At 37.8% G+C, this 27,449-nt stretch overlaps 2 protein-coding genes across 6 annotated transcripts; one reads left to right on the forward strand and one right to left on the reverse strand.

Annotated features, from left to right (window-relative positions):
* Nucleotides 1-27: 27 nt before the first annotated feature.
* On the reverse strand, nucleotides 28-18,277 carry sec14l8 (SEC14-like lipid binding 8). Its single transcript, XM_058636419.1, has 12 exons — nucleotides 18,002-18,277; nucleotides 16,549-16,624; nucleotides 12,282-12,325; nucleotides 11,310-11,372; nucleotides 10,841-11,029; nucleotides 10,527-10,622; nucleotides 10,351-10,411; nucleotides 10,151-10,234; nucleotides 9,935-10,041; nucleotides 6,591-6,730; nucleotides 2,193-2,362; nucleotides 28-2,050 (listed from the first exon to the last, which is right to left on the reverse strand). Exons 1-12 carry the CDS (start codon nucleotides 18,053-18,055, stop codon nucleotides 1,899-1,901), a joined length of 1,236 nt encoding a protein of 411 aa, XP_058492402.1. The 5' UTR covers nucleotides 18,056-18,277; the 3' UTR covers nucleotides 28-1,898.
* On the forward strand, nucleotides 8,329-27,354 carry rnf215 (ring finger protein 215). Of its 5 annotated transcripts, none has more exons than XM_058636424.1 (11): nucleotides 8,329-8,346; nucleotides 18,808-19,028; nucleotides 21,067-21,219; nucleotides 21,305-21,376; nucleotides 21,721-21,806; nucleotides 22,026-22,080; nucleotides 22,200-22,304; nucleotides 23,683-23,799; nucleotides 24,753-24,896; nucleotides 26,012-26,114; nucleotides 26,436-27,354. In XM_058636424.1, exons 2-11 carry the CDS (start codon nucleotides 18,834-18,836, stop codon nucleotides 26,501-26,503), a joined length of 1,098 nt encoding a protein of 365 aa, XP_058492407.1. In that variant the 5' UTR covers nucleotides 8,329-8,346; nucleotides 18,808-18,833; the 3' UTR covers nucleotides 26,504-27,354. The 5 variants fall into 5 exon arrangements, with proteins under 5 accessions (XP_058492407.1, XP_058492405.1, XP_058492403.1 ...); XM_058636423.1 differs by lacking the exon at nucleotides 8,329-8,346 and adding an exon at nucleotides 18,504-18,705; XM_058636422.1 differs by lacking the exon at nucleotides 8,329-8,346 and having other exon boundaries at nucleotides 18,501-19,028; nucleotides 24,768-24,896.
* The last annotated feature ends 95 nt before the right edge of the window (nucleotides 27,355-27,449 follow it).

Below are 27,449 nucleotides of genomic sequence, written 5' to 3' on the forward strand. Positions count from 1 at the left end.
TTTTGCTTCTGCAGGGTGATAGTTAGAGCAACTATGACTGTAATTTATCATCATCTATACTCTGCATTTTTTCTCAAGGTTTCCTGTCTGCCTTGTCATTCTTGCTCGCTTGTTACTGTTACACTGCCATAGATCAACTGATTCATATAGTAATGTGTTTTATTCCCCAGTGGAACTCAGCCAGTTTTTGATGATACATACAATTGTTCTCAGGGGGATTGTCAGGTTTTTTTTCTTTGTGAGGAACAAAACCTGCAAAACAACCTGCATTAATTTGACTTCAGTTCATGATTCAACATGTTTCTACTTACTAGATTAAACATGTTTGCAATGGGGTATGTGAGCCATTAAAACCAAGTTGTTTGGTGCTGATAGTTAGTGTTGCATACTTCAGAACCACAACCATCAGCACAAACCAGTTGAATGTTTGCACCTTGCCGATGTTCTGAGGGTTTTTTCAGCTTTGATCCCTATAGCTCTCATTCCCTGTTTATCCACACCCATATTTGCACTTTTGTTCAAGTCAGGGACTTGCTGGAAAGAGCCACAATTCCTCGGTTTGCCAAACAAATTACAAGCATGTACTTGTGTATCTGCATGTAAGAAGATGGCAGATGGTCAGGCAGGTGTCATCTTCAAAGGTCCCCAAATCCCAATTATGTTTCTGACCTCTAGGGACAACACAGGACATCTACAAGTGGGGTCATTTTGTTTCCACACTCCACTCCAGTAGGTGGCAGTAATGCAAACTATAAACTGGTGGATGAACCTCTTATAAAACATGAAGAAGAAGAGGAGGGAGAGGAAGATGAGGAGTAATGCTAACACCTGTGGTCCAAACTTTGTGGTAAAACAAACACTTAATGTTTCACACGTTTAGGACAAATCAGTAGAAAGAAATGTGTTCGTCACAATATTGGAGCTTAAGCATACACCCATGTGTTTTGGTGAGTCGAAAAACGTGTTTATTTATGAGAAACCTTAAGAGGATACATGTTTGTAGTTTAGTAAAAAACACAGTCCATGTCCCTTTTATATTTTGTTTGCAAAAATGTATTCTTTGCTGTTGTTCATTGTACAATAAACCATCATTTTGGACACAAAAGACTACTCTTTTTGGATAAATACCTCAGTGCTATTACCATCTATGGACATATTGAGAAGAAATCCAGCCATAGTCGACATTCAATGTCTGATTCAATGTCACATTTTCAAATGTGTTTTCACTCACATTGTTAACTTTACAAATGGCATAAATAGCATGTAATACTTTTGTCTCTACTGACTTTATACATTTGAACCTATTATTTTCTGTGAAATTAAATTAGAAAATAAATATTGAAATAAATTACTCTGACTATCCCACATACTTGTGATGTTCTATGTGGGAACTTGGATTGTTAATATTTCTGCAGCAACATGGAAGACAGAAGAAAACAGATAATAGATGACAACATGTAAAATTAGCAAAAGTTTGTGGATTTGTGTGAATGTAATATGATGTTTGATGTGTTCATGTTAAACATAAAAAGGTACATTAGCATTTTATTATGGCTATGGGATAAAGAGTCACCAACACATTTTGAGAAAATATTTGTGTCAATCAGACTCAAACTCAAATTCAGCAGTTAGCTTGCTTGTGAGTTTCAGTTTATTTTGTTGGAACATATTTTGCTTAATTGGTTGTTAAAGAGTTTTAATGTATCCTAGTAAATGGGCACCACGTAAATCAAGCCATCAAACTTTTGGATACAAAGAAAAAAAAACTACGGTGGGATCCAGAGGTCGGACACCACTTGGCAGTATGTTGTGGCTGTGGTCCAAATCAAGTATGTCAGGCTGTGATTATATATATGGCTAAACATGAATGATAAGACAATGATGGAGGAGGCATCTGGTTACAATGGATTGTTGTTCTCAGCTTCCACACTGTTACTGGCAGCCCCATTGGTCTGTGGGGGCTGTGAGTTGTCTGGCAGCAGGATCTCGACAGTAAAACTGATTCTTTTGGCCTGGAAGATGCTGTAGGTGTTGTCAAATCTTATCACATCTGTGGAGGGTAAACAGAATGGAATATTTACATTTAGACTTTTAGATTATTGGTGTAACCTTTGGAGCAGGGTTAGCACCAGGTTTCTGAGCTGAAGCTATGGGTAGCAAAATAAACACTAGGCTAGGAAGTAGTTACTCACAGACTCCAGCATGTTCACAAGTCAGTGACCCATCCTCAGGCACTAAGTGTGCATTGTAGCGTTGACTGTGCACAACTTCCTGCATCTGAGCTGCCTTCTTCCATTCCCCCCTCTTAGCCTTCAAAAACACCCCGAAGCCTATGTCTGCCCCCTCGCAGGCAAACTGCCACCTAACAGGATGGAGAGGAAAAAAAGAACTTTTTAATTTAAACAGACTTTTTTCTGAATTACAAGTTTCATTTGTGTTTTTAGAGTTGCAATAATTCATTGACTATCAGTGCAACTACTAAAAATGTTAATTGGTGTTTATTTGCTCTGCATTGACAGTAAAGTTAATACCTTTTGTTTTGTGGAAGAGAAAATTTGGGTTTGAGAAAATGATCGACAGATTACTTCGTAATGATGATGTTCTTTAGTTGCAGTTGATAGTTTCAAAGATCCTCAACTACAAAAAAATGTGTTCCATAAATTGGCATTAGGACAACAAAAGATAAAAAAAGATGTATTTTCTTTTGCTAAAACACACAAAAACATGTCAATCTCTACTGAATTATTGACTTGTTTAATTGTAAACTTTATTTAAGATTCACTTTGATGAAGGCTTTTCATAAAGGACATGTTATTCAATAATGAAAATTGGATTGAAATTTAAAACATGAAGCTTTTAGACTGGTGTCGAAAACTTTTTTTAATGAGGGCCAGATTTGATAATGTGAATATGTTCGGGGGCCAATGGTCTCTTCACACCTCTTTTTTAACACTATACTTTACATACAAATGCACTGTTAAATTAAAACTAGTCATCTAACTATGACATTTTTGTCAAATTTCGGACGACATAATGAACTATTACATTTCTGTCAAATTTTGGATGTCATACTAAACAGTTTGGTGACTTCTTGAACGACATACTAAACTATGACATTTTGAACGACAAACTTTTGAGAAATTTTGAGTCGAAACCACTACCTTTTAGTTGAAAGGCGAGTCACTGAACCACTGAAATACCATTAACTGACAGAAAAACATGTCATAGTTTATTATGTAGTCCTAAATTTGACAAAGAAGTCATAGTTTATTATGTAGTCCAAAATTTGACAAAAAAGTCATAGTTTAGTATGTCGTTCAAATATTCACCAAAATGTCATAGTTTAGTATGTCGTCCAAAATTTGACAAAAATGTCATAGTTTAGTATGTCGTTCAAACATTCACCAAAATGTCATAGTTTAGTAAGTTGTCCAAAATTTGACAAAAAAAAAAATAGTTTAGTGTGTCGTCCAAAATTTGACAAAAATGTCATAGTTTAGTATGTCGTCCAAAAAGTCACCAAATTGTCATAGTTTAGTATGTTGTCCAAAATTTGACGAAAAAGTCATAATTTAGTATTTAGTCCAAAATTTGACAAAAGTCATAGTTTAGTATGTCGTCCAAAAAGTCAGCGAAATATCATAGTTTAGTATGTCGTCCAAATTTGACAAAAATGTCATAGTTTAGTATGTCCTCCAAAATTTGACAAAAAGTCATAGTTTAGTATGTCGTCCAAAATTTGACAAAAAAGTCATAGTTTAGTATGTCGTTCAAAAAGTACCCAAAATGTCATAGTTTAGTATGTCGTCCAAGATTTGACAAAAAAGTCATAGTTAAGTATGTCGTCCAAAAAGTCACCGAAATATCATAGTTTAGTATGTCATCCAAAATTTGACAAAAATGTCATAGTTTAGTATGTCATCCAAAAAGTCACCGAAATGTCATAGTTTAGTATGTCGTCCAAAATTTGACAAAAATGTCATAGTTTAGTATGTCGTCCAAAATTTGACAAAAATGTCATAGTTTAGTATGTCGTCCAAAATTTGACAAAAAAGTCATGGTTTAGTATGTCGTCCAAAATTGGACAAAAAGGTCATAGTTTAGTATGTCGTCCAAAATTCGACAAACAAGTCATAGTTTAGTATGTCGTCCAAAATTCGACAAAAAAGTCATAGTTTAGTATGTCGTCCAAAATTAAAAAAAAGTCATAGTTTAGTATGTCGTCCAAAAAGTCACCGAAATGTCATAGTTTAGTATGTCGTCCAAAAAGTACCCAAAATGTCATAGTTTAGTATGTCGTCCAAGATTTGACAAAAAAGTCATAGTTAAGTATGTCGTCCAAAAAGTCACCGAAATATCATAGTTTAGTATGTCGTCCAAAATTTGACAAAAATGTCATAGTTTAGTATGTCGTCCAAAATTTGACAAAAATGTCATAGTTTAGTATGTCGTCCAAAATTTAAAAAAAGTCATAGTTAAGTATGTCATCCAAAAAGTCACCGCAATGTCATAGTTTAGTATGTCGTCCAAAATTTGACAAAAATGTCATAGTTTAGTATGTCGTCCAAAATTTGACAAAAATGTCATAGTTTAGTATGTCGTCCAAAATTCGACAAAAAAGTCATGGTTTAGTATGTCGTCCAAAATTGGACAAAAAGGTCATAGTTTAGTATGTCGTCCAAAATTTGACAAAAATGTCATAGTTTAGTATGTCGTCCAAAATTCGACAAAAAAGTCATGGTTTAGTATGTCGTCCAAAATTGGACAAAAAGGTCATAGTTTAGTATGTCGTCCAAAATTCGACAAACAAGTCATAGTTTAGTATGTCGTCCAAAATTCGACAAAAAAGTCATAGTTTAGTATGTCGTCCAAAATTAAAAAAAAGTCATAGTTTAGTATGTCGTCCAAAAAGTCACCAAAATGTCATAGTTCAGTATGTCGTCCAAAATTTGACAAAAATGTCATAGTTTAGTATGTCGTCCAAAATTTGACAAAAATGTCATAGTTTAGTATGTCGTCCAAAATTTGACAAAAAAGTCATAGTTTAGTATGTCGTCCAAAATTGGACAAAAAGGTCATAGTTTAGTATGTCGTCCAAAATTCGACAAACAAGTCATAGTTTAGTATGTTGTCCAAAATTAAAAAAAAGTCATAGTTTAGTATGTCGTCCAAAATTAAAAAAAAGTCATAGTTTAGTATGTCGTCCAAAAAGTCACCGAAATGTCATAGTTTAGTATGTCGTCCAAAAAGTCACCGAAATGTCATAGTTTAGTATGTCGTCCAAGATTTGACAAAAGAGTCATAGTTAAGTATGTCGTCCAAAAAGTCACCGAAATATCATAGTTTAGTATGTCTTCCAAAATTTGACAAAAATGTCATAGTTTAGTATGTCGTCCAAAATTTGACAAAAATGTCATAGTTTAGTATGTCGTCTAAAATTTAAAAAAAGTCATAGTTTAGTATGACGTCCAAAAAGTCACCGAAATGTCATAGTTTAATATGTCTTCCAAAATTTGACAAAAATGTCATAGTTTAGTATGTCGTCCAAAATTGCAACAAAGTGGCATAGTTAAGTATGTCGTCCAAAATTTGACAAAAAAGTCATGGTTTAGTATGTCGTCCAAAATTGGACAAAAAGGTCATAGTTTAGTATGTCGTCCAAAATTTGACAAACAAGTCAAAGTTTAGTATGTTGTCCAAAATGTGAAAAAAAAGTCCTAGTTATTGGCTGATATGAAGCACGTTTAATGCTCCAGCTCCTCCCTCATCCAATCACAGAGCGGGGACCGCCCACGTGGTGATGACACAGAGAGGGCAGAGCCTACAGAGTATGTGATTAATATAAGTTTAAACTTTATATTTATTGTACATTCATTCTTTCCAAATACTTTCACTGTAACACGACGGAACTCAAACCCACAACCCCTGGGTGACGAGGTCAGAACTCATCCATGAGGCAACTGAGGCTCTTTGTCTTTGTTCTTGTCTCATCTAGGACGCCTGAGTAAACGATGATTTGATTCATATATCACATATCTTGAATATCTGTATGTATCAAATTTTTGACTCAGGTGAGAATAGTCCCAAGTCTTGTGACCTGTTTAAAGTTAGTTTAAAGTACGACAACACTGTGATGCTCCGAAATGGGCTTGGTTTTTCTCCTTTTTTCGGGCCATTTCCCATTCATGTGTATGTGGAAATTGTTTGCAGTTTTTCACCATTTTTGTCGCCATGGTTACTTGAAAGTCTTAGAAAGGTCATAGCACACCATTCCCGATCAATTTGCACATTTTGATATAACGTGTGGGGGTTTTCTCAAAACTGTGGAAGGAGTAATGCGGCGAAAAACGGCGGAAGAGGAATAATATCATCGAGAAGAATAAACGTCAGTAGAATAACAAGAGATGCTTGCGCTGCAATGCATTCTAGTGAGAACTCTAGGTTCTCACTAGTACAGGGCCGTAATGCAAAATAAACATGGAGAAAGATTTAAGATCCAACACACCTGATTCAAATGGTCATAACGACCCATTCATTTGAATCAGGTGTGGACCAGGATTGGGAAACAGTGTGTTAGACTTAAAGCTGACCTGAGAACACATCCCGGGATTAAGATCTCGTAGTCCAGCTGTCTGGAGGATCCTCGACTGACGGTTATACACTGCTCGTAGTTCACTTTAACATGTTCCCGCACATAGTACGATGAGGGAACTGGGCCGACCAGATTTATCTGCAGAGATAAAAAAAAAAAAAAAAAAAGAAGTCAAAAAACAAGTGTTGTACACTTGATACATAAAATGGTTGAGAAGCTGAAGAAGGAAGAAATGAGGAGAGAAAGACAAAAGTGTCACTTACTGTGTTTCTTTGCAATTATACAGTTTATCTATGGACACTTGTAGTTTTTCTCCTTTTGCACTTGTATAAAAGAGTGCCACAAAAAAGCAGCAATGGGTTTCGCACACTTTCCTGTTTATTATACATACAGTTAATCCTATCAGACAGACTAAAAATTCATGTTGTGTCTTAATTTTTCAATTCAAACCTGTAGTGTTGTTTCTGGGAAGTGAGCATTGTTATGTCAAACTCATCTGAAACCACTTCTCTAAAAGTCATGTAGAAAGGTCTTAACAAACAGCAGTCGTGAAGAAACGGCAACTGACAAAAAGAAGATATACAATTGCGAAAAGAAATCACACAAAACAAACGCCATCAAGTTAGAGAGCAAAAATGCATCAGGCATCTCATGAAGAGTTGATTCTTTACATATTTTAGAAATATTGTAGAACCAAAATCAAAACTTCAAAACACTTCATACACAAGAAATATAAGGCTCGAACGTTTGTGGGAAAAAGTGAAGTGAAAGTGAATCTATTTACAAACACTTAACGCAGTATTAACAATAATGTTTTTATCCATTTATAATCACCTGAAAATTAAAAACTGTTTTGTTCTCATTACCTTAGGGTTAGGGTTAGTTTCCACACCAAAATAATAATAATACTACTGTATATTGTCGACGACACAGCTAGCTAACTAAAACATTTATTTATTAACACTTAGAGGCTCATAATTTCTTGTATCCTGAAAGCAGCCCGAAAATGAAATTCTTTCCGTGTGTTCCTCATCAGTCCTGGGCCCAATTATTAATCTACAGAAACAGTGAAAAACACAGGTCAGTTTCCTCATGTAGAGTTATATGTTGGCATGTAACCTATGCAATCTGCTGTTTTCTGCACTCTAGTTGCTCAATATTACACTGCCTACAAGAGCAGACTTTGTGCTGAGGCCCATTTCTATTTCTACACAGCAAGGCAGGCATATGTAGGTTCGCAGCTCTCTATGGATGGTATGCATGAACAGGAAAATGTCTCCATTCAGAGCATTTGTGCATTATCGTTGACCCAGTGCATTTAAGGTGGCTCATTCATATGTAACAGGATCCTTTACACAGCCAGTGTTGGCTGCCTTTGTAATCTCAACCATTGTGTTAAATTTAAAGCAGGATGAAACGTTATCTTGTTGCTGGTCAGGGGGGTAAAGAAATCTGATATTAATTTTCTCTTCTTGACTTGAAGAAGAAAAACCGGTGGGACGGGACTGTGCAAAAATTTGATTTGCATGTCAAATTTAAACGACGCAGGAAGTAAGCCAGTGGAAAAACTACAAAGCAGGCGTCAAAGGTTGCAGACAACATCAAAGCCAGAACACTGTCTATTTTGGCTACGCAGGAGGGCTGATCAGTTTTGGTTCAGATATGTATCCACTGCAGGACTGTTGCTCCAACAATCATTAAGTTACCTCAAATCAATAAAAGCAGCTCTGTCGTCAAACAAGATACATGTAATGGTAGGTTAAAGCTTATTACTCAGCACTGTCTGGAATCTCCTGTTATTTGATAATCAGAATAACCTTTATCTGTACATTATTCTCATAGGTGGCACAGTAGGTGGGTTAGTGTATCACTGGAGGTTTTCAGGTTGAATCCTGGTTCAACTTGAGCCTTTCTCTGTGGTGTTTGCATATTCTCCCTGTGTGTGTGTGTGTGTGTAGGTTGTTTTTTAGACATGAATTTCCAGAAAGTTGGGTCCAAAGACATGCATTTGTAAAATAGATTCCAACCTTAATGTTTCCCAGTAAAATAAAGGTTAAAAAGATCCACAGTTCAGGGTTCACATACGATAAATAAATAAATAAATAAATAAATAGCAGAAGATTGTCTGGGTTGACTTCACAACAGCAGGCAAGTCTTTGGAGAATTCAGACAAGTGGACGTCAACTGGCGTGATAATACTAGGCTGCAGGCAAGATGATATCACCCATAAGAATCGGCTGTGTCATATCTTTTCCTCTAAAGGAGAACATCATTTACAAAATCAACATTATGTTGTATTGAAGAAGCCCTGAAACTAGCGATTGAGGCCGTTAACTCGTCAGGAACATGTTTGCTGACTTTGTAAATCTAGTGGAATTTCCTTTCCAATTTCCTTTTGAGTTATTTTTGCAACCAGCGGAGTGACACCTTGGTGGCAAATCTTTATATTCTTACCTTCTGTTTAACTTAACCTGGAAAACCAGACGACTACGCAGAATTTTTTTATATATATGGTCTACGGATTCCAGGCACCTGCCCACTCACTTGCTTCGGGAGTTTCTCCTCCTGCATTCTCCCATGAATTCATTCATTCAGAAATTAGACTAGGGAACCAGAAAGAGATTCTAGGGAGAATTTCCGAATGTACATTTGCATTCTCACATACAGCCCATACAGAGTATCTCTACTATGTCCAATATTCAGCGCTGAAAGCAGCTAATGTGAGTGTCTCTGTATGTTCATCCTGTGATATGCTGTTGATGTGTCCAGGCTGTAACCTGCTTCACCCCTCAACCTTATTACCTCATTATATGATATGATATACGTTACGCGATACATGGTCCACAACACTTATATCTGTGGTTATCAATATATTGCAAGAAAATCATAAAGAGATACATCACTATATGATATCTGCCTGCCTGAAGAAAACATAACGTCTGTTATTCAGCACAAAGTGCATAAAGTCTATGTATTGAATGTGGATAGGCATCTCTTAACGTATCTTTCTCCACCGTTATCCTGCTGTAAACTCTCTCTTCTACGGCCAACCAACTTTCCCCGGCGAGTGAAACTGGCAGGGACTGTTTTTTAGATAGCCTTCTTTCGTTAATTAATATATTGATATTTGCTAAGGACAACGATATATCACCAAATCTATATTTTGACCCACCCCTAATAAGCTCTATAAGTATAGAAGATAATGTATGAATGTGTCAATAATCGCGTCCTCAAAGTCTTGATAGTATTCAAGAATAACTGAGCAGCATCTGCAATGGATACTTATCCTCCTCCATCCTGTCAGCACCTACAAGCACACAGGGTTCACAATCACTGACTCACCCTGGTCCGACAGCGAGGATCTCCATCGGGATCTGTCAGTTTACCACCATATATCATCGGCAGCTCCTCTGCATCGATGTACTTCAGTAAAACTTCCTTCCAGTTATCTGTCAAACCAGAGAAACAGCAATGCATTTAACCTAATATGAACTGGGCATTTGGATAAATGCCAAATATTCAGAACTATATGATGCAGTGACATGTGGCGTGTTTCACCTCCAAGAATTTGAATCTTTTGTCTTGTGATCTCACTCAGAAAGTGCTTCACAAGGTTGTAGGCCACAGGAAAGAGTTTGGGTGCTACAGGAGAAATATAAGTACAAATCAGATGTTAACCTGCAGTACTTTGAAAAAAAAACAAAAAAAAAACAGGATAGGAAAATACAGAAATGCAGGCGGAATCAGTGCAAATTTACCTTTAATAACAAACAGTCTCTTCAAACCTTCAGGGTAGTTGTCTTCGAACATCTGGAGAATCTAATGGCACAGAGGAACTCGCTCAGGTTGGCTGTTATGTGTGTTGTTTGTGTGTGATTGTAGGTTACGTGTGTGTGTGCGATTGTAGGTTACGTGTGTGTGTGTCTCTGCCTACCTCCCCATATGTTTCTATAGCAGGCTTCCATAAGTGTTTCAGACCTAGACCTTCAACATCATAGATCATAGTGATTGACTCCACATTCCTCCCCAACTGGATGAAAACAGAGTAGGAAGAAGAAAGAAAACTTTTAATTTGTAAAACTATAAAATAAAACATAAAGGCAGCTGTAGTTCAGGTGAAAATGCCATGAAATCAAGGGTTTATGGTTCAATCTAAGAACAGAGGGACCTCAATTCTATAGAATTTGAATGGATATAATACATTAATTAATGGAGGGGTTAAGCATCTTGTGCTCACTGTTCACTCACCCTCTCTGACTGGCGGTCACAGTCCTTCTGCAGCATCTCACAGTCTCTTATTTTGGACTTGATGAAGTCTTGTTTGGAGGCAGACAGGAAGAGGCCTTTAGGATCCACCGGTCCAATCACATCGTACCAGATGGGACTACCCTCACGATCGTGACCACACATCCCTCCTGACAGATACTTCTCTATCACCTGCAAACAGCACCCATTTTAAACAGTCAGTAGTTAATCGGCGACCTGCTGTTTTTTATGTTTGTTGTGTGCGCTTGTTCCAGGTATTACATGACTACATGTTGTATGGTTAGGATGAGGTTATGGTTAGGTTAAGGTTAGGCCAGCAGTAGTTATGGTTAAGGTTAGAGTAACTGTCCAGGAAATTAATGTAAGTCAATGCAATGTCCTTTCAAGTCATGAAAACCAGACTGTGTGTGTTTGGGGGGGGGGGGGGGGGGGGGATAAATTCCTTCTTTACCTCCGGTGGACGCCATTCAGTGATTATAGTGTCTATTTTCATCTGTTTCCTAAACTCCAAATGCTGGAAGAGAAGATGGGTGTATGTTAAGACAGACAGTACACGACAGCTGATCCACACATGTATAACATGATGAATTAAGGAGCTTAGGAGGTTTTAGACGGTAGACGATGTAAAACCTGCCTCATCAGCAGGGAGGGGATCAGTCATGTGCACATGCTTACAGTCACACCAACAAACGGGGGAAAGAAATGTTTCAGCCAGCTATTGTTTTCCTAGTTTTTCCCCAGATATTTTTAAGATTTTTTTCTTAAAGACCCAGTAAAGCAAATACAGAGTTTCTCCTCTTCACAAAATATACATGTTAGAAATGAGTGGCTGAGAACATGTGAAAGACAATTACAAGTGTGGAGTAAAGAATTATGGAGAGAAGAATAAAAACAGTTTCTCTTCAGTCTTCTGTTCAGGATTTGTCAGGTGTGTCTAAAAATATGGCTCCATGTATCACCTAGTTAGTACAACTTCCTCCTCAAACGCTGTAACAACATAAAAACTTTCAGCTCACTTTGTCAGTGGTTTGCATGTGTGCTGTGAGTAACTGTACCTGCTCCTACACTACTTGTGTATGTGTAAAGGCTGTTTTTGTAAACATGTTGAGAAGACGGCATGTTAGGACAGTGCATCTTGTCAATCAGCTAAAGCAGCGTTGCATTTAGTGACTGTACAACGTATTCTTCCATCTTTATCTAATCCCCTCAGGCTGCTGTGATGACTCAGTTTCCCCACAGACAGACAATACAGCGCTGCTCCTCTCTAATCTGCGGCCACTCCTATACTGATGCACTGAACAGTCTGGAGGAGGTAACTTTCACACACTATACAGATCAGTGACTGAGAGAGAAGGCATTGTGGTTGCATAATATCTGTATTGTATTTTATACATAAATAAATAGAATCAAAAGTATATATTACCTTCCGCAGCATGGCCTCAGACTTCTGCAAATTGAAGTTTCTGGCTAAAAAAGAAATAAAGAATGAAAGACAAATTAAGGCCAACATGATCTGTGGTATACAAGTAATATGAAATAGTATTTGAAAGAAGAAATCAAAACTGAGAATACTAAAATCTAAGCTGTGCAAACTAAGAAATATAGTCTAGGAAGTTCCATGAGAAATTAAATTGTTATTAAAAGATAGTCACTCTTTTGTATTTGACCAGCACTAAAAAAAACAGTATGATGTTAGTTTAAAATGATAATAAAACAAATGTCTAGAAAAAGTTTCAACAAAATAAGTGTGAAACTGATTATGAAAACATGATCATGTGGAAGTTATATAATTGTATCTTATATAAATAAATAATAAATGCAGTCTCTCTAGAAATAACATGCTACTTTAGGACTGTATAAAAACCACTGTGTCAGTACGACTGATCTCAAACGGACACATAATACATTTTCCAGCGTTCCTTCAAAGGTGATTAGATGTGCAGCTTAAAGTCCAGTGGGAAGTGAGACGCTAAACTAACTAAATGGATTTTGACTGTGGCAGCTAATGCTCCATTCTGAAACCTCAACTGCAGCTGTGAAGGTGCCGAGTGACCCAAAATTACAAAAGCACAAAGTAGAATCTGGCAAAGGACTGGCCCCTGAATTATTTTGGGTCTATAATAACCATTAAGCCCTAACCCAGTCAGTCCCAGAGACTGGGTCAGGACAGTTTTGGGGTCAAGGATTTTTTTGGTGTATGTTTCCAATAACACAAACATAAAATTAATATCATGACTCATACAGTATATTTCTTGGAAGTAAAAGATATGGGTTATCTTGTAGAAAAGGCTGGTTTGTCTGTTCAAAATAATATTACATGTTACAGAAATGCAGTAAAAATAACCAAAAACATAGTATGTACTGAATTTGCTTTTATTATTATATGTTGTGAATTGGATCGTGATGGTTTGTCATCTTTAAAATGTGGGTTACTCGTCTCTTATTTTCCAAGACTATGTTCTGATTTCAGACGAAAGTGTAAGGTAACCACAGTGCAGGCTTAAAGACGTGGCCTCTAGTGATGTAATAATAAGTGTGATAAAGAGTTATACAGCTTGTGGCTGGTACGAGACCTCCCTATGCATTTCACCTCATTAGATAACATTTTATTACACTTCCTTCTGGCACACCACAGATCCACCTTTAATGACACTTTAGAACAGTGCACTTTGTGACATGTTGTCATCTTTTCAATCCTCACCCTGCATTTTAAAGCTAATAAAAAAATAGCTCCAAAAAGAAGTGAAGAGAATAACTGGTAACATTTTGGTATTAAATATCTGATCAGGTCCTGAGACGACCTTTTGAGAGAACACCAAAAAGAAATGGATATATTTAAGAATGATTTAGATTTCATGAACAAATACTTCATCACAAAGTGAGTCTGAAATCTGGTACAAATATGATGTATTACTGGTCTTGTGCATCTGATATGACTGTTATATTGGATATGACACAGTCACAGAAGAAGGAATTGGTGTTGATGCTCTTATTTAGAACAATAAATTCAGTCTGTTGCGCATTAAGACATACTTAACCTGGGTTATGTGTGCCTTATACTGTATATAAAATAATTAAATCCACCATTTGGTTTGTTCCAAATTAGAACTTTCCCCTTAGAGGGCCCAAATTAAAGCTTGATAGTGGACCAGAGACTAAATGCATTGTATGTGGATTCCAAGAACTTTAACATAATTCAATAACACCTTCACATTTCTGTCACCAAACGTGATTTCTTTCTGGTCACTCTCAGGTCACTCAGATGTAAGCAATCAGAACCTTAAGTATGCATGGGAATCACTACTTATTAGAGCTGGAATGAATGGTTTATACAACGGATTAAACTGTTCATTATGTTCTCGATTAATCAATTATTTGTTGGGTCTATAAATGTTCTTAACCCTTGTGTAATGTTCATATTGTTGTTACTCAGCCAGCGTTTGTGGGTCTGATGGACCCGTTGCATTTTGTGGCTTTTAATGCCTCACAATCAAACACTTTTATGTTAAAATACTGGACAGATGTTTACCTTATCCCAATTACAAGCAGTATAAACAATATATATGGATAACTCCAGCAAGGATGAGAACTCCGAAGTAAGCATGTAATTGGGTTTGGTCCATTTCCTTCCACCTCTCTCCAAAAACACGTCTTCCTTCTAAATTAGTGCAGTCAAGAATAATTTCCTGGATGGAATCTGGGATGAAAAGCTCAAAAGAAGACTTGATGTCCTGTGTGTGAGTAACTGCCATCCGTGTTGGCCCTGGTTGCATCCTTATCACATTGGCAGCCTTGCGGGGTGGCTCTTTTCTTGGGCGAGAGGACCATTCAATTTCAGAATTTTTTGACATCCATATTTCCTCACTTGCTCCATGCTGACTGGCTTGTTCTGGGCCTGGGGCTGGCTGCTGACTGCTTGGTCCTGGGGCAGGCTGTTGACGGCTTGGTCCTGGGGCTGGTTGCTGACTGCTTGGTCCTGGGGCTGGCTGTTGACGGCTTGGTCCTGGGGCTGGCTGCTGACGGCTTGGTCCTGGGGCTGGCTGTTGACGGTTGGTCCTGGGGCTGGCTGCTGATGGCTTGGTCCTGGGGCTGGCTGCTGACTGCTTGGTCCTGGGGCTGGCTGGGGATGGCTTGGTCCTGGGGCTGGCTGCTGACGGCTTGGTCCTGGGGCTGGCTGTTGACGGTTGGTCCTGGGGCTGGCTGCTGACGGCTTGGTCCTGGGGATGGCTGCTGACGGCCTGGTCCTGTGGCTCGTCTTTGTTTTGGAACTGGCTGATGCTCAATCTCATCATCTTCTTCAGAGTCATTGTCAGACTCTGAATTTTCAGAAATGTGATCCCCAAATTCTGAAACCTCTTCTTCTGAATCCTCTCCCTCTACATCATCATCAAAAACTTCTCTCTCTTGAGAGGAACTGTGTGGGAACCGCTTCTTTTGTGTTTCTGCACCTGCGGTTCCCACACAAGGTTGCAACATTGTTTGTCAACACTGTCTGCTCTCATTTTCTCGCACATTTGACCCTCTGATGTTCTGTGTACCTACACTCTGTCCTCCTCCTGTCTAGGACTGCTGTGTGTGTGTGTGTGTGTGGTACACAGAACATCAATTTCCACACTTCTATTAGCCCCGGGTCCAGTGGACCCGGACATCTTATATGTAATAGAAATGTGTAGGGGGGGTGTATGGTGTGTGGTCATTAAACATGTATTCTGATATATGTTCTTCACAGAAAATGAGCCAAAGTCAGTGAGTCTCAGTTTGAAAAATTAATTAATTAATTTTTCTTTTAATAAAAAATGAAAACTGGTCCCACAGACCCGAACACCACACAAGGGTTAAATGTTTTGTCCACAAACCAAATTATTCAGTTTTAATATTTCATTTTTTTATATGGAGTTGAAAAAAATAGTTGGCAATAACATTAATAACGTTGTAATGATGTTTACTGTGCACCACATTGGGCTCTTTGCTTTAAATCAATTAGCAGACTATTCCACAGCCCGAGTCAAACAAACCCTTCTCTGTGTTCCTGTGTGGAACTGTGACGCAGACCTTTCATTGAGACAGAGCTGTGTTTCACAGCCAATAAGAGACCAATATCCTCTCACTAGCTTTCTGAATTCTTGTTATGAAACACGAAAACCCTAAATCTGGGGAGCAACAGGTACATGGTGGACGGGTGTCTCTTGGTAGATGGACTGTATCACATCGTAGTGCACCTTTTAATGCGCTTATCAATGGATTAGTCTGATACATGTGCTCGACCTCTCCTCCAGAACTAATCACTGCTCTTCACTTCATTTCCTCCAGCACACAAACTCAGCCTGCTGACGAATATCTGATTGTGGGAATTACTCAAATTTAGCTTGAAATTTTGAACAAAGAAGCCAAGTCTGGTTTAGCTGTGACTGGATGACTTCGGAGGTCACGGCAGCTTCGGTCTGTCGTCAGTTGTGGTTTTATTCAGATGCAGAAATCTTGCGAGTCCCTTCCGCAAACACGTGTTTATATGCATTACGTCAAGTCCTTTAATGCACAAATGCAGTGACACCAAAACATTTTAATATCTGAATATTTACCGGAGGAGAATCTCACTTTCACCACAAGAGATAGATTTTTGGTTTTCTGTGAGTGACGGCTGTAACCTAAAATAAATCAGCAGGTGCCACATCTTTTTTTTTTAAACCCACCTCTGAGCCAGCGTAACAGGAAGTGGTCATGCTGTGCAGGAAGTTGAGAAAGAATGTCTTGTATCCTCTCTCGAAACTACAGCCGGAGGATGGAAGGAAGATATGAGACGTGAGAGATTAAAATCTTTTCAAATATTAGGCAGATGAGAAGCTAAAAATCATTCTTGGAAAATATTTTTGCCTTTTTTTGGTTAAACACTGTTTAAATTTTGACTGTGGAGCTTTTCATTTCACAAAACTTGTGACTCTCTGTCACAACAGATACCTTTTAAACATTTCTCTCTTTTTTACATGGATAGAAGAACAGTGAACAGAAATATATGGACAATTGAATGCTGTCTATACACTCAAGTACTGATCACTGATTATTGATTGGTAATTATTGATTGGTAATTAGGCCTGCAACTTACAATTATTTTCATTATTGATTAATCTTTTTTTAGTCCAGAACATACATGGAAATGATGATGTCGTTTTGTCAACGAACCAAAATTATTCAGTTTTAATGATATTTTTTTGTTATATGGAGCAAAGTCACCAAAATTATTCACATTTAAGGAGCTGAAAAATCAGAGAGCTTGTTTAATTATTGAGAAAAAAAAAACGATTAATCGATGATCAAAGTACTTGATTAATCGAATAATCGTTGCAGCCCTATTGTTTTTATGACTTCACTAAATGTTTGCATCATTAAACATTGGTAACATTATCTAATATGTCCACTTTTTTTGAGTTGCAGTTTGTTACACATTTAAGATGGAAGTTTAGTTAGGATTCACAGGTGGAAAACTGAGACTGGGATAAGTATTTACATCTCTAAATCACACAAAATTGAAATAATAATTCAATATCACATGTAAAGTGTAGGGACGCACAATATTTGACTTTTGCCAATATCTGATATGCCGATATATCGGGAGTGCATATACAGTAAATAGGTTTTCCCTGCAACCAACTTCAGAGGTCATTTACTCTCTTCTGTAGTGAAATTAACATAATATTTTTTCAAACTCATGATGCACCAGATGTAGATTAGTTTTCTTCATTGGGCAAAATGAAAAAACGTAAAAAGCCTACTGTTGTAGTCATTAGTTATATCAGCAGATCTTGGCGTGTTTGCCGATATCCGAGAATACATTTTAAAGCCAATATCTGCCGATACCGATATCATGCCAATAATACGTGCATCCCTAATAAAGAGAGATTATGACTGGGATATAATTTAGGATGGTATAGGTTATTGCAAATAATCAGTGGATTAAGAATATGATATAAGGATTTTCATGATTCAAAACGTAAACCAGACGTTACAAATGAGTTAGAAACTGGTAATAAACTGTTTACAGAGGGCTTCTCTACAAAGACTATTAGGTCATTACAGTAGAAAAAAATAAGTGATGCGCACTTTTTTTTTTTTTACTTTATTTTTAATTCATTCGATTTAAGAACTTACCAGTTGTAGTGCTTCAGCCTGTTTAGGACTGAGGTCTCCGACTCTTCCGCTCATGACAGATGACGTAAAAGAAGGGCAAATCAAATTTACTGCCGGAGACGAGAGAATCAGCTCCTTTTCCAGACGCCTCCTCACCGTGATGCTCCCGCTCAGTGATGCTTCACTGTCCAGTTAATCCCGCTCAGTGATACTTCGGGGTCTCGTTAATCCCGCAGTCAGATTGCCTGCTGCAGGTGGAGAAAATGTAAACACGAGCCTCGCGCCGCCCGTTTTACATCCAGGCCAACCGGCTGAGTCGGCCAAAGATAGAAGACGTAAGAGGATGGTTACTCTGAGCAAAAAAGCAGGAACCACAGATAGGAGAAGCCACGCCCCTTTGCAAAATCTTATATAATTTTACAAAACACAATTTATGTTATACAATTACTTTTTCCTTCGTGAGGCTCACATGCTTGTTATGCTGCAATTTCTCTACACATTTTTGTTTCAGTAAAATGGTTGTACATCACTGACATGTTTCTATTGAGAGCGTTTGTATATTATGTATTTTAAGTTTATTGAAAAAAGAAAAAGACCTTAATCCGAATGGACGTTTTAACCCAAGACACGACGACAAGATGATGACCCTCCCTCGTTTTCCGTTTGGAGCCGGAAGTTGTCGTTGCTTGTTTACATTCTTCGAGGGCTCTGGAGAACAAAACGCTGTCAGTTTTTTTCTCATAGAATGCTGGTTGACAGTCCATTAGGTTTGTGTGGTAGTTTTTAACTGTGTTGTCTCGCTGTTGTTGCTTGCACCATGGCTCCAGCTCGCTGCTACCGCTGTCTCTGGGTAATGTTGCCATTCCTCTTGCTTCGGTGGCCGGGGCTGCTGCTGCTGCAGGCGGCGGCGGAGCAGGTCGCGCAGGTGGAGGTTTTCCTGGAGCAGCAACCCAGTGTCAGCGCACTGCTTCAGGGAGAGGTGGTGGAGTCCAGTGGGGTCAGCAAGACCTCCGAGGACCGAGAGGAGCTGGACGGGGAGCTGGTCCTGGTGAGTTAACGCGGATTTAAAGGGTTGTTTTGCTGTTTTATGGTAAATTTGGAAAGGTGACATTTGGTAACTACAACAGAATACCAAGTGTCTGCAACTAACAAGTGTTGTCATTAACTGTTATTTTGTGATTACTAGATTAAGTGAGATTTGAGTGAGGCTTAAATTAATCAACGGATGTTTTTACAGCTTTGCTGAAGTTATAATGACAAAACTTTAAGTGAAATAAAAAATGTGGACATTTCAGTGCTGTCAAGCATATCTGTCAAATATCTATACTAATGGTATACATGCATATCAGAGTTTGATGTATGTCCAGAATCTGGACTCCAGACTACCTTAAATCTAATAAAATGTTTTTGTTAAAATTGGCATGCTAGTTCGTCAGTGACTGCAAAAAACAGACTACAAAATATTTATTAATTGCAATTGTGATTTGACAAACAACGCCATTAAAACTAATTTTAACCTGTATCCTATTTCAAGAATGAGAACTATTCATTATTTTTAACATGTATGTATTACAGTTTTAATTAGCATAGAAGACAGAACAATCGATGGTCTGTTGGTCAGCTCTAGATAACCATTTCTCTCGTTTTCTGATCATATAGCTTCATATAAAATGAATATTTGTACATTAATTGAGAAAATAGGCTGCTCAGTTTCCCATAGTGTGTTTCTTTTACAGTGCTGTGAATGCTGACACCAGCCTTTATGAAGTGTCGAGTACATCGCTGACATAATCCTGTTATTAAGGATGACTCAGTGCCACTCTTTTGTGCCAGATTTGATTCCGATATTACCCCTTGTCAGTATCAGTCTGATACAGCAGTCTACACAATTTGGTTGATAATAAGACATTTGTGCTGATGTATTTACCACCCAGTTATAACCAGCTATTTCAAAAACATTTAAAAAAAAAACAAAAACATAATTCTCCCACATCTGCAGCATCCTTGTTACACAACATCAGTGGTGGATTTCTCTCTTTACAGCATGTGGCCTTTGTCTAGTGAGGCATTTACATTACATTTAGGGTTTACAGATATAACTGGTTTTTATTTTTTTCTGTTTTCAATGTCTGATCCAGTGATTTTGACTGGTATCAGACCAATAGAGCGTCTTATAGGCTAATCCCTACTTGTTCTAAGCATCACTCTCTCATATTTTTGAAGCCAATTTGAAAGCAAGAGGGCTAACATTTACACCAGCCTTTGCTGCAAGAAGACCCTGCAGAAGGGCCTTTCTGCATAGAGTTTGCATGTTCACCCCGTGTGTGCATGGGTTTTCTTCAGGTTCCTCCCACAGTCCAAAAACATGCAGATTTAGGGATTAGGTAAAGTTGACACTCTAAATTGACTGTGTAGGAGTGGATTGTTGTTTGTCTCCATGTAGCCCTATGACAGACTGGCGACCTCTTCAGGGTGTACCCCGCCGTACACCCTGGCACCAGCAACCCTCATGTGGAGGATTAAGCGGAAGAAGATGGATGGATTTTATTCTTCACATCCAAGTCTAGATTTGAATTTTCATCAAACAAGACAGTCATTTATACTTATGAGAATTATATGAGATACAACTACTAATTTTAAGCAGAGTCATTAATTAAAATGTTGAAAACGACATATCTTGCACAGTTAACAGTTGTAGTTGTTTTAATCTGGATCTAGATCTCAGTCAAAATAGTCTTTGCTTGGGCCATCACTTACATTCCAACAGAATTTCATCAAAATCCATTCTTTGTCAGGAATTGAGCTGCTCAGCCGACAGACAGACACATTCTGGCAAAGACTCTCTGACTGAGGTGATAATGAAACACAGTAATAATGATTTGCAGCCTTGAAGCACTCCTCTCACCCTCCTAAACAATCAACAAAAACAGTACTTCATGTGTCAGCTTCCTTAACACATGGTTGGAGGCTGCCAGCTTTCAAAGCAACACCATTCATGGCACTGTTCTTTGAAAGAGAGGTTACATTTGTCACTGATATGATGCCTTCCCTGTAGTGGAAATGTCTACTCTCTTTCCTTTCCTTAGGTTCAAGTTGAGGAGACGCAGGTGAGTGGAGGAGAAGGCGAGGACGATGCCACAGAGCAGGAGCCATGGATCGGGGTGGTGCCAGTGGAGATTGATGACAGCAAGGCCTCCACTGGTAACCAGGAGTCCTTCGCTGATGCAATGGTCAATAAAGTGAGTGTGGTCACTGAATGCTAATTGATCCTGTGGAGTATTAGTTGAACGTTTGAAATGTGACGCTGTCTTTTCGCCGTCTTAGATGAAGCGAGCCTTAGTCCTCGGAGCTTCAGCACTGATCATCCTTGCTCTCAATCAGAAAACCGTCAGTGAGGTAAAAATGTCCAGGACAGCGAGCATTTGAACGCTCGTTCTTATATCGTTGTGTTTTATCAACAATAATTACATTTAGTTTAGTTTTGGTAGTTTATTTCAAACATAACATTCACAAAATCTTTTTACGTAATACATTTACATTTCCTTGTTGTCACATGTTTGACAAGAACTATTTACTCAATATACAGTTTTTACAATGTTCCTACACTGCTGTTCTTCATCCTTATATTTATTTAAAATGTATATTTTATCAGCATTTTTTTTTATTCCAATGCAAAGAAACTGTTGTTTGTACCTGAAATTGTCAGTGTTAGTCCAGCATATGTTTACTTTGTGCTGCAGATGGATCTGTCGCAGGTGCTGTCTAAGCCCATCATTGTGATCCAGACGTCTGAAAATGTCACAAAGCTGATCGGAGCTCTGCTCAGGTACAGGACTATTATTATTATTATTATTATTATTATTATTATCATTATTATTATTATTCCAGATACTGTCAACAGCAGCCATGCTTTCAGGTGCCCATTGCCTTTGAAAACAGTAAAAGATAACTGATTTAAAGAGTTGCATACTGTAACCTATTGAATGAATTTGTTAAGTTAGGCATCTACCTTAAATATATTGTTTGCTTGTTTACTTCTCTGTAGGGGCCTTCAGGCAACAGCGAAAATCACATACAAGACGATCCTGCAGGACAACCTGGTGAGCTGCACATTCAATCAGCTTACAGTGTGGTTTCATTTGTTAGCACCCCCCAGTGGTGAGTGAACAGATGACAGGCTGAGCTGACAGTGAGCGCATGCTGCTGTGTGTCCGAGCAGGGAGCCACACTCACACTGTGGTCCAGCTGTGGTCGATCGAGAGGAGGGCGCTACGGAGAGTGGCAGGGGGTCATCTGTACGGGGGAGACCAACTCTCAGGTCCAGGTGGGAAGGAGCAGAACTAACATGTCAGCTTAGTTACACAGTATGTTTTCTTAAAGCTGTTTCATGAATTTAGCGAGTTCTTTGATGCTTCATACAAGGGCTGGAAAAATCACTAATATCTAATAAATAAATAATAATTCTTACATAATTGACCACTGTGTGTGCAAAGCAAATGTTTTCTTCTGTGGGTGAAGTGTAGATCAGGACAATTAATATGGTGTTTTGATATGTATTTTGGCTTGAATAAATATTGCAAGTTTAAAAAAAATAATAATACTTCGAATTTTCCCAATCCTGGTCCTCAGGGACCTACTGTCCTGCATGTTTTAGATGTTTCCACGCTCTGACACACATGATTCAAATGAGTGGGTTGTTGTCAGGTCTTTGCAGAGTTAGAATCAGGTGTGTTTGAGCAGGGAAATGTCTAAAAGATGCAGGACAGGAGTCCCCGGGGACCAGGATTGGGAAACATTGTGATGGACTGAGATTGTTGTATTTGTCGAGGGCAACAGAGGACGCTGACCAACTCCGTACAATTTTCATCCATTTATTGACGTCATTGATTATAGTACGTGTAGGTTGATAATCTAGGAAGAAACTAGATTAGGTTAGTTAGTTCAAAGATCAAATAAATGCATAATCACACCAAAATCTATGATCATTACCCAAGTTATTTCATAGTGTAAATCTAAAGAGTGAAAATACATTTATACCATTTAACAATACAGTGTATTGTCTAATAAATGATTTAAAAGTTTCTTTAGGATCCATTTTTTTTAAAGAATGAAATTACAATTAATAACCTTTGAATCTTTAGTATATTTAGTGCATTAAATGATTAAATGATACCTCCCTCCCTAGTGAATTAATTAAATCAAATTCAGATCAAGAATATAATAATAATTATTATTAGTTATATCAACCGTTCCAACTCAAATGAATAACTCTACACAAACTTATCACATTGCCAATCCAGTCCAAACCATAATTTCAGGAGTTAATAATCCTCTCAATTAACAGACATAATGCAGATAAAAAGCCAAATTAAATAAACTATCATCCCCAGACTGACAGGATGCCACCAAAGTTAACAGCACAGACCTGCATCATAAATGTTACTGAACTAAAATATAATGTACATACCTACACACACATCTCTTCAGCTTGACTCTGGCAGACAAAAGATCCTCCTAATCAAAACGTCCTCAGGTGCTCTCACTCTCCTGATTAGCCTGTCTCTCTCTACCTGCATGCCACACTGAGTTGCCACGCCTACCTCCTGATACTGTCCTTCTGTGCTACATAACAAATCAAAGTTACTTGACAGTATTGACTTCACAGTATTTATATATGCAGATAATAAGCTCTGTCTCTGTAGAAGTACCTGCAGCAGTTGTGGGACACTGTCCTCCTGGTGGCTCTGATTCTCAGCACCGGAGTCATCGTCCAGGCTCGTTGGCAGTACCAGGACCACCAGGTCAATGACGACTTGGAGGTAAAGTCTGTGTCTCAACACAAGCCCATAATTTCTAAGGGCCCATACATTTTTTTTAAAACCCGCACCTACACATACCTGTGAACTTTTTAACTGATCAAAAGACATAATGAACATATAATGATATATAACAGCTAATGAATTGCAGCATCTGACTTTCAAAATAAAAGCATTTTTGTCTTTTATCATAAAATCTTGAAATTAGTTTTATTATTAAAAAACAAATATATGATTGTTACCACCTGCTGCCCGCCCACGTTTAGTTAATTTTCACCGGTCCCCTCACCTATGAATTTACTATGTATATTTTTTTTAAACCGTTACACAGCCTTTTTACATGTCACCCACAAACATCATGTACAGGTTTGCTTCAGTGAAGTCTTATAAGAGGCAGACCTGCTGCGCAGTAAAGTCACATCTGCATTTGATGATGGAATTAATTTAGTTTTTAGTCTTAGGGCTCCTCTGTATCACCACTGAAATCATCAATAATAATATTGAAAATCAAATTGAAATATCCATCAAAAAAAGTCCAATTCAATATTTCCTCCAAATCGTTCAGCTTTATTTTCTAACTTTCCCATTGTTTTAAGTGTTGTATTATGATCATCCAGATTATAATAGAATTAGTTTTATTTGCATATACACAAATAAGTGACAGTGAATTGGATCTCTGCATTACATTAACATGCATCCTTTATTAGTGAACACACACAAACCGGGCGCAGGAGCAATGGGGGATTGGGTACCTTGCTCAGGGTCACCTGAGCAACCCTACGGTTACAAGCTCAATTTTCTTTCCCTATACCCTGTTTTACGTTTGTCTCTACTGTGTACTGCTGTCACGTCAAGACCATGTCCACACATGGAGACATAGTAGATGGAGAGGACAGAAAATTCTCATTGAGCTTCAGACTTTTAAATGAGCTGCTGTTCTGTGCTGGTTTTTTAAGCTCCTTCCTAAACAGGACGTCCAGAAGAGAATGTCGTCGCTAAAGACCAAAAGATACTTTCAGCCCAAACGCCGGTGTGACCCGTCCCAGCCAGTGGAGACGGACAACTGCGCCGTGTGTCTGGAGCCATTCAAGAACAACCAGGTGAGCTGACTCTCCTCACACTACTTCTGTTGAAAATGAAGCAGATGTGTAATAGTGGTGACACGTGTGCTAACATTATGTCACCACTGGTTTGCTTAGTTTTATACATACACTTGTTTGACTTGTTTTTGTTTAATGTTCCGAATGTCTGCAATGAATTAGAAAAACAGACGTGTTCAGCTTTGCTGCTCCGTCAGTTTACAACGATTAACTGCCACATTTCATTGCTTAATGGTGTCTATTTTAAAATTTGATCAGTCAGAGTTTTTATTTATTCTTTTGGATGATTATTGTGGTATCTTATCTCTGCAAAGTTACTGTTATTTTGTCTGTCTTTGCCAGGACTCTCGATAATGGATTATAATAATAACAACAATAATAGTACTTATGACAGCAGATTAAATTGCAGGTGCATATAAAAGATAAGGTTAGTCTGTAGTGATTTATTGAACTATTTATTTAGATCTCCAGTAAAAGACATTCTTTCTTGGGCAAATTAACAGGTTTAAAAATGTTTTAATACAAAATGAAACGAGTATTACAATAAAACAAAGAACAAAACAATTTAAGTATCAGCCGTGAAGCAGTAGAAAAATGCTTCTTTTTAGAGCCGCAACTATTATTTTCATAATCAATTAACCTGCCAATTATTTTCACAATTAATCAATAAGTTGTTTGGTGAATAAAATGTGAGAAAATGTTGAAATGATCATGTATTGTTTTTTCCACAAACCAAAAATTATTCAGTTTTAATGTTGTTTTGTCATATTGAGCACAGAAACAAAACATTCACATTTAAGAAACTGGAAAATTAGAAAACATATTTTAATTATTAAAAAGACATTAAAAGTGATGTATCTATCCATCCTTCAAATTAGGTCACAGTTAATTTAGTAATTGATTAATTGTTGCAACCCTACTTCTTTTATTGTATTAAATCTGTTTGTGACAAAAAAAAACCTTTCATGTACAGAACATGCAAAAACATTACCTAACTGATCAAAGACTGATTTAGTCAAGATTTTAGATCAAATGTTTGTCGGTGAGGATTTAAATTTTACGAGGGGCTACATGTGAACTGTGGGGGTCCTGTTTGTTTTTTTCCACCATCTCAGTGTTTACGCGTGTTGCCGTGTCTTCACGAATACCACAGAGAGTGTGTGGACCCCTGGCTGCTGCTGCATCACACCTGTCCGCTGTGTAAACGCAGCATCCTCGGTGAGTTTCCATCACACCTCGAGCATCTGATATTTAAACTCCTTTCATTTAGAGTCGGTGCTTCTGAAGCAGACCTTGTTTAATACAAAATATGTGCTCAGACAAATGATGTCTTCCTTCTTTTAAAATGACTCAGTTGTTTGCAGTTGCAATATGCGATTGATTTATGTATTTCCCAAAACGTTAGCTATTGTGAAAACAGTTTAAACTCAAGATTTTTACTTTCATAGACAAACAAGAAAAAAAAAATAGTAAATTAACTATATTGAGTCTCTTATTCACACATTTCTCATTCTTCTTTATCTTTATCTTTCCAGGCAGCTTCTGCAAAGACAGTTAACAGTCAGCTCTCCTCCATTGCCGCAGCAGCAGCAGGGAATCGTCTGTGATATTCCAGTAGCCATTTTTAATCGACCTCATACCTTCCTGTGGCCAGAAATGTGGGAGTGAGTCGCATCAGCCGAGAGGCTGACGAGACCGTAGAGCGATCACATTTTACTTTCCGACCTTCAAGATGGGTCTCACGTACAAATCGTGACAGCGTAAACGATAACTAAAAAAGTACTGTACTGGTACAGTGCTGTCGTGTATGAACAGTACTTCTTCCTGGGATCATGTTACTGTACAATTACGGATTATGTGTATAATGTGACTAAACACAAACACAGCTGTAACCACACCCGGTAACCTCAGTATTCACAAGTCAGTATTTTACGTGAACATTGGATGAGCTAAACAGACAAGTGTCAATGATCACTTTAGGTCAAAATGATGTCATTTTCCAACTTATTAAGTGGACTAACAAAGTTTAAACATGGTGTCACCCAGTGTCTAAACTGTTAGATGTAGTGGTTCTGTAGTTTTAGTGCAGAATTATTAACGTTGCCAGTCAGTAGCAGAATTGGAGAAGGTGTTTACACTTCACATGCCTTATAGAGAGAGTTCAGAGTGAAAGAAACCACAAACATGTCCCCAACTATACTTGATGTTTATTTTACATTAGCTAATTTAGTTGTAGTTTAGAACCGTCAGTGATAGAGATGTTAAACAGTCAGGTTAGGTCCTTTCCTCAGTTTAGTTGATTTTTCACCCCCGACTTTTACGAAAGGGCTGGGACTCAACGTTACTGGCATTTTTAATTAATTTATTGACTGATGACAGAAAATGGTGAAAAATGGAAAAACGGCATATCAGACAGTATTGATAATAATGATAAATGTCGGATAATCAGAGATTTTTTTTTTTGTGAAAGTTGAAGAAACCAGTTAACTATTGTCAGAAAATTACAAACATTTGTTAAACTGCTAAACATTACACAAAGCTGAGGTTATAATT

This window comes from Solea solea, chromosome 8, assembly GCF_958295425.1.
Source record: "Solea solea chromosome 8, fSolSol10.1, whole genome shotgun sequence".
Taxonomy (NCBI): Eukaryota; Metazoa; Chordata; class Actinopteri; order Pleuronectiformes; family Soleidae; genus Solea; species Solea solea.

Excerpts from the sequence above, each read along its gene's own strand:
- sec14l8 (XM_058636419.1), bottom strand. The coding sequence starts at position 18,055 with ATGAGCGGAAGAGTCGGAGACCTCAGTCCTAAACAGGCTGAAGCACTA. Across the intron at positions 11,030-11,309 it reads CTGAATGGCGTCCACCGGAG|GTGATAGAGAAGTATCTGTC; the intron begins GTAAAGAAGGAA and ends TGCTGTTTGCAG. Across the intron at positions 10,235-10,350 it reads GAGACTGTTTGTTATTAAAG|CACCCAAACTCTTTCCTGTG; the intron begins GTAAATTTGCAC and ends TTTCTCCTGTAG.
- rnf215 (XM_058636420.1), top strand. The coding sequence starts at position 18,798 with ATGGCTCCAGCTCGCTGCTACCGCTGTCTCTGGGTAATGTTGCCATTC. Across the intron at positions 21,377-21,720 it reads ATCAGAAAACCGTCAGTGAG|ATGGATCTGTCGCAGGTGCT; the intron begins GTAAAAATGTCC and ends TTTGTGCTGCAG. Across the intron at positions 22,305-23,682 it reads AGACCAACTCTCAGGTCCAG|AAGTACCTGCAGCAGTTGTG; the intron begins GTGGGAAGGAGC and ends CTGTCTCTGTAG.